The 12079-nt window shown below is 40.7% G+C and overlaps 1 protein-coding gene across 2 annotated transcripts in view; it reads right to left on the bottom strand.

Moving 5' to 3' along the window:
- Positions 1-2174: 2174 nt before the first annotated feature.
- DDHD1 (DDHD domain containing 1) overlaps positions 2175-12079 on the bottom strand; it is a 67177-nt gene continuing 57272 nt past the window's right edge. For both annotated transcript variants that reach the window (XM_049828618.1, XM_049828617.1), the window contains 4 exons: positions 8329-8478; positions 6742-6994; positions 5270-5452; positions 2175-3157 (listed from right to left, as the gene is read on the bottom strand). In XM_049828618.1, coding sequence (XP_049684575.1) covers positions 2976-3157; positions 5270-5452; positions 6742-6994; positions 8329-8478 — 768 coding nt within the window. In that variant the 3' untranslated portion in view covers positions 2175-2975. The remainder of the gene's footprint in view (positions 3158-5269; positions 5453-6741; positions 6995-8328; positions 8479-12079) is intronic.

Raw genomic sequence — 12079 nt, 5'->3', positions numbered from 1 at the left:
AGATTTGGGCAAAGCACTCAAGGGCAAGTTTCAGAAAACAGCTCAGTATCAGTCAGAAGACTGACAACAGTGCAGTACATTTCCCTTATCTTGGTTTCTCAAGAAAAAACACCAGTCAACACAGCCTGTAAAGCTAAACATTGTTCTTGCAGAAGAAAACAAGTCAGTAATTGGAAGCCAGGACATTCCAGCTCTCTATTATGCCATGGACCGTCTGACCAGAAAGTTTTAAGCATGAAATTTAGACTCTAGCATGCAGAGGTGTGACCCTACTTGAATCTGTGTTACACTGCAGGACAGAAATGGGGCGACCCTTTTTCTAACAACTTCAAAATTTAATTTTCAAATAGTATTTCATCTTTGCAGGAGGATAAGAGATCTTTTTTTGAGGATTAAAAAGATGAAAGTCTGCTCACAGCATGCTTAACATCTTTGCATACGCTTTAGAATAAATCTCCATTTATTCTTTAGAGGTATGTTTTATCGCTGTATTTAACCTTGGAGATTAGCAGATGTTCCACAAAGTTACAAATTAGAACAGAATATGTCCATTAACTCAGGAAAAATGCAAAGTGATGAACAGGTATTGGTCCTTATTATCCCTTCTCCTACCAGCGATATGGTTTACTTCTCAGCTCTCTCTGCTCCCTGATTTACCAGGGGGTACGCACATAAAAGTAGGATCTCATCCCTTACATGGAGAGCAGTCAGCAAGTACCAGCATGTTCCGATGTGAGGGGAACAGCTATTCCATAAATCTGAAACATGTTCTGGACAATGGCAGAGTTTACACAGACCACAAGAATTATAGGAATTAACCCCCTTTTGTTTACAGCCTTTAGAAAGAGCTCTAGTGTAGATCCAGTAGTGTAAGGGGATAACGCAGCAGTGACGTGATCCAACTCAAAGTACTGAAACACAAACCATGCACATTTGGAAACGTTTTACACGTTCTAAAATTAAAAGGGGGTTCTCCTTTTATGTTTAAGTTCTCCTAATTAGGAAGAGCTGATTAAACAACTTATCTGCAAAACCAGTAATGTAAACAAAAGCCTGTTTTCTGGAGCAGAGGTGTCAAGCTTCCTTCTCTTAGAGGGTTATTTTAATTTTTTATGATTGTTCATCAACCAAGGTAAACATGTCAGGCAGGAGAGTTACAATTCACCGAGGCTAGATGGATTTTTTCAGATATCCACACCGAAGCAACATCCTTTTCACCATCTGAACATCTTTGTTGAGTATTGGTTCACTGCATTTCTAGTAGCACTGTTTCTGTCATCTTCTTCCCATTCCCCTCCAGCCCTCCCTTCCCTTTCTCTTCGCATTGTTTTTTCTTCCTTCATAATTAGTCCTAAATCCATAACCCCAACATACAAGCCTAGCTCCCAATTCCTTCCCCATTGCACCACGGACCAGGGAAACAAACAACAGCCCGAGCAATACTATTCGGGACAAGAGCCACCCTCTCCCCCCCCGAATTTCAGAAAGGGACGTCTGGGTGGTTTCCACATCTCCGAGTCACTGGCTGAGGCTGTCTGCTGGTGCGGTGAGCTGATGTTGCCTCATCTGTTAACACCGAGAACACCGCTATTCACCAACACCACAGCCCGATACTTTTTTTTAACAAAAATTTAGATTCTGCAGCTTCCCACATGCCATACAGATCATAAATACCTCAGCCAGAGGCAGCTCAGAGGCCATATATCTGACGCTTCTACTCCAGAGCCTTCCACGTTGTTTTAAAATCTCAACAATGACCTTTTAGTGTTTCATTTGGAGATTATTTCCTTTCATCACAACACTTCTCTCTTGACTTCTCCTGAATTAGTTTCAGATAGAAACCTAATCTAAGCTCTGGTACTCTCAGGCCCCACCAAGTTTATTTTATGCTGCTCTTTCCTCTTGATGGGATCTTTGTGCACAAATATACACATACATACATTTTTATACAAATGCACACGCACGTATATACATTTAATAACGGTAAGCGAAAGACAGCTGGATCCTCTGCAAACCAAGGCTAATGTGAGGTCAAAACCTTCACGTGCCTGAGAAACACTTGGGACCTAAAAAGCAAAGGCAGTTACTTACCTTGGAGAAGAACGTGACTGATGTCATTTGTGTGAAACCACAAGTATTTATTTTTAATGAAAAAATACTTAAAGTGTGCCACAGTGTCCATATATTCATTTGAATAGTAGTACAAAGATATGTATTTCTGAGAAAAAGTCTTAACACTGTAGAAAATAAATGTGGTTCTTAAATTATGTCAAAAGAAACCAGTAAAAAAGTAATGTTTTATACACTGGAATAAAATGAAACAATTAGAGATAATAATAAATTATAATTACAGTATTTCAAATATTTGCTTCATGCTTTTTTCAGCATTAGTTACTAAATGTATCACGTATAATACGCCCTCAGAAGCCAGCAGTCAGAATGGTCTTTCAATGGTACTGTGGATAATAGGATGTGGAGCTGAACAAAGTCCTAGAAAAATGACACCACCGTTTGTTATTTACTGATACATAAAACATCAGAACATGGCAGTTTTAGGTTTGTATCTAACATATATTTTTGTTAATAGAAATTAATTTAGTTTTTTTTAATCAACTAATCTTTTATGCTTTCATGAACTAAACAGCAATTATGGTCATTAACAAGTATGTCACCCAAGCACACCACACAACCGTGCTTATGGGATGCTACACGTTGTATTGGCTTTTTATACAGTCAAAGTTAACAAGAATTTGGAATCATTTCAGGTCTAATTAAGCACTGCAAAATGTTTAAAACTATAAAGTGCTTTTAAATACAAATCATTTTGCTCTTCAGAAGTAGGAAAAAAATCCAAACATGCACTTAAACCTGAAACCTCCATGCCATATATACTGCAGTTCAACAGTAAAACATCAGTTTTGTGCCATTTGTTTTAAAATTTCCTTTCCCATCCCGCCCCATCCCCAGTCAAAATTTCAGATAGTGTCTAAATTGGATTTGTCGGTATCTTCTTGGTCGTGCTTGTACATGAAGGTTAGAAGGAAAAGAGCAATATCCAGAGATGACCAATAGGCAGTGTGTGATGTGACTGCAGACCAGTATCTGCTCTCCACGAGACCTTCCCTGAGCTCAAAATCAATCCTGTGCTCCAGTTCCACTAGAAATTGAGCAAGAAACAAAAAGGGTGTTAGAATTGCATTTCAGCAGAAGAAAAACCACTGGCATGTTTTTCCATCACCTTTGGGTTCTGATTCTACTTGTTGTATATAAAATACATATAATGTCTCTGTGTTTACATTTAACAGTATACTCACTTAAGTCAACTGTGATTTTTACTAATACGTACATACATTTTGATGCACATGCATTTAGCAGAAGCCTGATCTAAGAGTGGTGCTTAGTTTGGGAGAGGGGGAGAAGAAACTAAACCTAAAGCTTGGCAAAAGGTGGCATTTTTTTAAGCAGCTGTTTTCCTTATAGTAACTATATAAATACATTTATTTATGCTCCTTGTGATAACTACACAGAAGTAGCCAGGAAATGTTGAGGCCCCATTAGGAAACACTGACTTTCAGAAGGTGGATGCTCAGAACTTTCTGAAATAAATGGAATTCTCGCATCTTTAGTGGGTATACAGGGAGACTACACCCAATATTACAAGCCTGTTCTGAAAACCAGCCGTCCCTACGCAGCACTAGCCCTTTTCATTTCCAGATTATTCCTAATATATTTCAGCAGTTATCCTTTCATTTCAATGGCTGCTTTGATTAATACCACATTCAAAGCAATTTTCACTGCATGTTTAACTGGGCCAGTGGCTAACCTATTGTTAAGGCACTTTAGCGGTTAGAAAATCTCTACAAGGAGCAACGGAATAAAAAGGACAAAACTAAAAGCCTGCTTAGCTACAAAAGCCAAACCCCCATATTGAGTAAAAAATGCAGCCATTTATCAAAGCCAGTTTCGAGGAATTTTAATACTTGGCTCAAAGGGCGCATAAAGGGAGCATCGCACGAGCGCGGCCGCCGTCACGGCACAGCAGCACGCGGGGAACGACGCGTGCCTTCGAGTTTTCTCGGGAGCGTTGCACCGCTTTTGCAAACGCAGCAAGGAGAGGGACTCAGAGCCTTCGAATACCGGGAGACAACCGCAGTCATTTCCACTAAGACGCAGATATTCAAAAAAACCCCAGTGGCTTTGCAGGAAGGACGCCCCGAACGACTCCCGTCTCCCTCTGACGAGAGGCCGTTTTAACAGGAGCTTGGGAGGCAGCCAAACCCCACCGCAAGCCGAGCGGCCGCCCTCTCAGAAGCAAATACTTTGGCTGCAGATTGCATCATTCAGCTTACAGCCTCGCTGGCCTCCGCTCCACGGTCTCCTTCTACGGAGCAGGGACGGGCTCGCAGCAAAGAGGGATGCAGGAACTGTGCAGAAGGCCCTCGACGTGCCAAACCGCCCCCGAAAGGACCTCATCGGCAGCTCCGCAAGATTCGCGGTCACGCCACTCTATTTTCTTCAAGTTTATAACAAAGTCTCTGTCCTCAAATACTGACTCAGGTTATCTGTTGAAATTAGCGGTGATGAGCGGACAGCAATGTATCATGTGAACGCTATCACAAGCTACAACATACTTGTGACTCCGTGGATTGCAAAAACCCCCGCCTTGCAACACCGCCAATGAGAAGTTTAGAAATAAAATCAAGTATGAATTTCTGTAAAGGAAGTACCTATACTTTTCCAAAAAACCAGCTGCTAAAATTGCACTTTCTGTTCTGGGCGGTTCAGATCAGGACAAGGGCAGCGTCTGTTTCCAGTCATAAGTGCCTTTAAATCCAGATTGCTTCAGAATTGCAAATGTATGGGGAAATCTAATAAATCCATTTTATGATAAATGGTGAGGGGGATTCTCTGCAGCAATTATATTGCTTTTCCTAGTGGGAGTCTAGGAAGTACTGATATGCAGATCTCATTAGCCAAAACTCACACATGCATATATATATACGGTGTACATGTATGTACAAACACATATACAGATAAACCTCCTTTAAGAGGAAAAAAAGGTTAAAGGGAGAACAGAGAGTCAGTCCTTGGACAGCCTTAAGAGATTGAAGAAGCAGGAACAGATTCAATATTTATCACTTTAGAGCAAACCAACAAAATTAAATAGTGGCATATGTTGTTATGGTATTTCCAGCCTCCCACAACATATGGATGCAGCCCACTAAAGGTCTTGTTTCCAGAGGGTTTGTAAGGTGGACTCATCACTAACCTGTGGGTTCGAGAAAGCCCGAGCTGCTGTGTGGCAAAGGCGGTGTCCCAACAGTTGTGGCCTTCTTGTCGTCCCCCTCGGTTCCATCTTTTCCCGTCTCGAGTGTCTGTGGGGTGGTTGTACTAGAACGACCGAATCTTGAAAAAAGCATCCCGCCGAGGCCTTTCCCAATACTCGCAGCTCCTGCATCCAGCACGGAGGGAAAAAACCCCAAACAACCAAGCACAAGGGCAGTTAAATCAAACTGCAAATTAAAGTCACTGTAGCATTCATCAGTCAGAGTTGAGCGACAGATGAAGGAAAACACTATTCATGCTTTTCTAGGGTGGGAACGGCTTATCTGACTTAAGTGTACACTGTTTATCATGAGACTAATCTAGCATACAAGCAAAGGCTATAATTTGGAAACTGTAGTTTGGGGAACAAAAATACATGAGAATACTTCTGCAGCAAGAGATCTGGTACTTTTATAGATATGTTGTAATTCCTCTTTCATAAAAAGTCTAAGACAAAAATGCTTTATAACAACGTTAGTACCTTCTGCACGTAAGAATCCCATCAGGGCATTTAAGACATTCCTCTCATTAAGGGTCCTATGTTGGCATCACCCTTACAGACATTTAAGAAATGCTGTATCATCCTTTAAAAGGACTATTTTGGTTGCTCAGGAAGAAGGGTGTAAAAGTTAAGAACAGATATATGATGTTTTCTGCCGACTTTGCTGCCACCTCATGGACAAGACATTAAAGTTACTATAGTAACAAAGTAAAAAGCAACCCTGCTTTGAAATACCGCCTATTTCTACTCAAGGACTAAAGTGCTTTTATATACTTTACTTATTTGATTGGGAAGATTCCTGGCACAGGCCTTCTTCCAAATCCCACATAGAGAGCTAAAGAAAAGCCTTGAGTCAACAAAAACTGCAAGTGCGTGCTCAAATATAAGCTCCAGTGAAAGTGAATTTAAGCTCACTTAAACCAGGGCTTATTTTGAATCAGAAAGCCAGAAGGGGACAGGCTTCATATTAAACCAGCCTCAATTTCCTATTGTAAAATCATGAGTTAAATGTAACCATAATAGCATACATAGGGATATTTTTCTCCTATTTGCCAATACCAGAAAATGTAGTCACAAAATAAGCTTTAATTTTTTTTTTTTTCCATGAAGTAGAGTGGAAACTATTAAATCACCAGGATGTTACTTCAATAAGGCAGAAAACAATAAGGCAGCAATTGCATAAACTCCCTGACCCACATCCTCTCCCCACAAGCCTTGACTCCAGTGTACGTAAACTGTCTTTCCGTCAAAGTAAATGTCAGTTGGGATTAAAACAAGCCATACACCTATACAGAACAAACTGAACCAGCCAGGAATAGTTTGCTTATGGTTGCACCTCAAACACCACACCACAGAGCAGTGAAGCTCTACAAGAAGGTCCTATATATAAAACAAAGGACATAAAGAACAATTACCTAATATACTTGCTTTGCCTATATTTGTTATGGACTCCCCATAGTGGCGTCGAACCATGACTGGTGAAGTGGTTGGGCTCGGTACAGTTGAAACACTTTCACTATCAGTAACTGAGGTAGGTTCTTTTGTGGGGTTGAGAAAACTTGGCTTCATATGCTCATAAGGTAGAGGGTTTGCAGTGTTGTACCAGTGGATCTGGACAGGCGAAATGTTGCTGTAGTGTTTCAGAATTAAAGGTTCTAATCTATAGGCCTGCAAGGGTAATTCAGAAAAGAAAATCCTGAGTGTCAAGACTGCAAAAAATCACATTCCCTTCCCATAGAGAGTCCTCTCCAACCTCAAATCCAAAATACTGTAACAAGCGAAGCCTAGAAAGTGACAGAATGGTGGTCGTATCTTCTGGTTCACCTTTATTCTCATAGCCTGGAAGATATATTAGCTGCCCAGTTGCTTGTGCATTCACTAGCACATTTCTCTGCAACACTTCTACTACACGGTGTCACGAACACACAAGTTACTGTTAACATATGTTTGTTATTATGCACTGACAGAGCAAACTTTATATACACTTAAGCTGATTCTGCACAACACAACAGACAGAGAGGAACTGGCTACGTAAACGTTTTGTTTCATACTCTTCATTGACCCCTGTGCAACCCATGAATTGGTGTGCTTATTAAAAAAAATCATTTTCTATTGATTCTTTATTTTCCTTGGTTTACTTAGATGTAGAAAAGCACTCTGCACTTCTTTATCTTAAAACTAAGTAAAGTTACTATTTGCAGAGTGGGACCACACATTGCAGCCTAACCAGTCGTCCTAGATGTCCCAGGAAAATTCTGGTTTTGGAGTAGCTGGAGCTGAACAAGATCTTGAGATGAGCAGAACCAGCATGGTTGGATTGAAGTCTGAATATACTCAGATTCAGGTAGAGTTTAAAGACAGAAGTATCCCCAAATTACTATTCTATAGTAAGCATGAAAGCCTGAATCAAGCTTGCATCAAAGCAGTTGCCAAGATGATGCAGATTAAAGTTCCGGCATCCTGCCTTTGGTTACAGCAAACACTGGCTGCCTATGGAAAAGCATAAGGACAGGCTGAAGCTATACTAATAGTGCCCTCCCAAGTACTACCCCTCCCTCTAACAATCTCTTCCTTAGGACCCTTTGGGAAAAAACCAGTGTTTTTGTTTTTCTACAGTATCCTGTAAACTGCTTGTGAAGCCTTGTTTTAACAGCAGTACTATCTTTGGACAGATGATGTTTAATGGAAGTCAGTAAGTTAAACACAAGTTGGAACCTCACTGAGAAGGATTATTTCTTATGCCTTTGCAAAAAAAAAAGAGTAATCTTGAATCTTATTAATATGAAAAGAGAAGCAAAGTATATGGTATTTAAGGCAATTATTTGTAGGAACTGTTATTCTACAGTTACGAAAACCGAGACATGGTACGATAATCATTAACAAATAGTCCTGTGCTGGAACATGCTTGCGTTGATTCACACGCTTTGAAGATCACACATTATCACACAGCTGATGCTTAAAAATAGTCACGGTAAAAGCTTGCAACTGCAATTAAAACTCACCACTGGATCTGTTGGATGAAAAATATTTAGTAAGCGGTTACAAATTGTTCTGGGCAGAATATGGTCTTGACTACCGCTGTTTCCTGGACGGATGCCACGCAATGCCAAAAACACTGCTAATGGAGATCCCATACAGAAGAAATTCTCAACCTAAGGAGAGATTTCATCCATGTTAATAAGGATGGAAATAATGCTTTCTAACATGGCTGGATTTGATTTTTCTCTTTCAACTGATTTCTCAGTTTCAAGTGAGGGACTTGTACAGTATTAGTCAGTCACAATGGGAAAGATCACTACAACATACGTACTATAACATGAAGGTTAAGTTTCCCATTTCCCTTTGCTGTGAGAAGAGTTACATATTGTGGTACTACATAGTTGAAAAACAAGTTGGATAGTTGAACTGAAAGAGGTCTACCGTCACTGGGAAGGCTGGAGGGAGAAGAATGTGGAAGACACTAAGGAAATGCCATGAGTTTCACAAGATTGAAGCCTGATTTCTCACGAAACTTCCCAAAGCTTACCACAGCTCCTTCATCCTACCCTAACCAAGCACTCCGTGATTTGTTTTGCTACACACACCCATCGAGGAAGTAGAAATGCAGGCTACACTGGGTATTAAAGCCAACCTAGAGAACACTTACAGGAGTCATGCACACATACAGGCTGGTGTTCCGTACAACCTCTTAAAAACACCTAGTGTTAAGTGAACAGAATGATGCTTGTCAAAAGTGCCATCGCGTCACACGTTAGGAACTGCTACCCAGGAACAGGTACAGCACACTGAGCCATCATCCAAAGCTACTGTCACTTTGCTCTAAAAGGACTGCCTCTAACACTGAGAGGCAACTGAGTAAACCTGAACTGCAACCGCTAACCCATCTGACAAAGGTCACTGAACATGCATCAGCGGTAACGACTTTTGGTCACTACCAACCTGGGCCGGGATTCAACAGTGACCTAGAGGTGAATGATTTCGTATCCCACTACCAATCCTCAGACATCATCTCCTAGAAACATCAAATGTAAAACTCTGCAGTCAAAAATATTGTCATAAGTCAAGATTACTTTTTAACCTTTAGAGAATTTTCTTATACAAAAAATGAATTTTACCATTATCAGACCTTTGCTGCAACTTTCCCAACAGTAGTGCCCAGTTTGCAGGGCACTACAACTGAGCAAATCCTAGCATGCTGCTACTTAACCAGCAAGAGAAATTGCTGCATTCTTGCTAAAGTGCACATGGAGGGTGCTTGGATTCCCATGTGCGTTCCCTATATGTCAGCGCATGGAGCGAGGGTGTAGAAACAATGGTCCGTTTCATCTATCAGATTCCAGCACTGTACAAAACATTCCTCCTCCTCTGACTTGGCACTGGTACCACACCTCTTCCTTCCAAAAGAATGTGCAAGTCCCAGTTCAATGGGAAAAAAAAAAAATCTAGCTCTTCAGCAAAGCTATTCAATATCATATGCTGCAAAGCACTGCTCTCTGTCATCTATATTGTCACTCTAGTCTGGGGCAAAGCTGCTTTCCTTTCTTATAATCAGGCTTTACACAGACCCTTACATTTTTGCAGTTTGGACAAAAAGCTTTCTCATCTTCAAGTACAATAGAAACAGATATTCACAGTGAAATCCTTTAAACTGAATACGTAACCTTTAACCCTGTTCATCTGATATTCCTGTAACGAGCATCTGAAGTACACAATTATGGTCTTTCTGGTTCAGAAAGAAATCAGAAAGTGACTGTCAGCTTACACTTGCTAGCAGATGCTTAAAAGATGTTTTCATTAATTCACCTTAGGCAAGTACAGACTAGGCAAAAATGTCAAAAGGTAAATAGTTTCAGTGGTTACACAGTGCATGGCTTTTGTTCCATCGCTTCTATCGATAAACACAAGATTAACAGTGTCCACAGACAGATGCTTTCTTCTTGGAGGGCACTGTTCTTCGCTATGTATTTTCTTATACATGCGAGCCTTTCAACATGGCCTTCCAGCTCTGGAAATGCTTACAAAGATAAAGTACCAATAGCTGGGTACCTTAACGGGTGGCACCAGACCAATACCAAAGCAGTGAATGCTAAAAATCAAAAGTAAGTCTTCCAAAAATAAAGCCCTTTAAATTGCACCCATTAAACTCTCAGCGCTGTTGCAAAGTGGCTGAAGACTGCCATACAATGAAACTTACTGGGAATAGAGGACTAAAATCTTTCTAGAAAACATTTATTAATTTTGGTGTTTCTCCTAGAAGCAGGAGTGGAGCACTTCACATATATTCCTCTAAATGTTTAATAACAGAGGAGACATGTTTAAGAACATGACCTTTCAGGACAGCACTTTTCTCCTGGATATGAGTCATAAACAGAAGACTTAATGCATTTATTTGTATTTCAAGCAGAAGCTCAGCCAAATAGTCATCCATTCAAATTAAGACTGCAGTATTTTCAGAATTAAAAAAAACATCTGAATGAGCCAACAGAAGTGAGGCAGCGCAGCTCTGTTGCGCATAGGTAAGTGTGGGGGACAAATGAATGTTGTTTAGTGGTGATGTTAAATCAGAAGACACAGAAAGCGATTATAATTTATGTTTCCGTGCTGCCTTTCAGCCTGGAGGATCCCAAACATCCTTCCAGAGCAAGGAAATACAGACCTCTGCAGCAGCCTCTACCCACCCGTTCCTGCACCCAGGAATGTTCTGCAGCCTTAGCCGACAAAAGGAATAGAGACTTAGACCAGTATTACATGGGGAATTTAACTGGGCAGTTCTGTGTTCAACTACTACGGCACATTTCTGCATTCAGTTTAAAGGCTTCCTCCTCTCAGATAAGGCTGCACGTCAGCATCCCATTAAGCTCTCAAAGTTCTTGTACGTGTGGTACGTATCAGTAGTATCTGACAAATAATTTGTGATAGTTGTTATCAACATTGACATCACTGTCAGGTGATGCTACATAGAAAACACAAGGTCAAGTACATGCTCGAGCTTCTTCTGGAAGAGTTTCTGTAACCCTCGGTGAATGAGAAGTGCTAAGGAATCCTGAAGCACTCTGGGCCAGCACATTGACAAATCCAGATTGAAATGAATTTGCTTTTCAGTACTAGGGAGCAACCATGAAACGTCCTGCCCTCCTCTTCCCCACTGTGATTGAAAATCATCCTACAACACGGTTATTTTCATGCACCATGGAGTCATAAAGTGGTAGGTATCGCACCATTCCCCACGTTTTCATGTTCTTCAGCCCCTTCAAGACCTTTAACTCCAATTCCTCTTATGTAGCTGGTGGGGAGAAGGCTGTGCTTCTAAGCTTTACATTTACAACGGGGTGTTGGCTTTGCTTTTAACCCATGCACCTCCTATTGATTTAGCAGTTTATTCAATTATGCCATCTGAGGAGAATCAGAGGAAGAGAGACAAAGATACTTCACCCTCAAGTTCCCATTCTGGTGGCTTGCCCAATATATTATTAGAGTACAACACACTCTGTATCTTCAGGTTTGGGTTTTTTTCCCCTCCCAAAAGGGTCAGTCAATCACACAGATCATTTCCTCTAACATTAAATACCAGCCAAGTTAGCTGCTGTATTTATTTTTGCACTTGTCTTGCCTAAAGCTACCTTTGTGCTTGCTCAACATCAAGCAAGCTTAACTCTGCTTCATGTAGGACTAGTGACTTTCTCTCATCCTGGGAAGCTTAATTTGTTTCAGTCCATAAAAGAGGCAACACATCGACAGTGGCTAGCCTTTTTC

This window comes from Accipiter gentilis, chromosome 25 (assembly GCF_929443795.1).
Source record: "Accipiter gentilis chromosome 25, bAccGen1.1, whole genome shotgun sequence".
In the NCBI taxonomy this organism is placed as follows: Eukaryota; Metazoa; Chordata; class Aves; order Accipitriformes; family Accipitridae; genus Astur; species Astur gentilis.
This window is presented reverse-complemented; position numbering and strand designations above follow the sequence as displayed.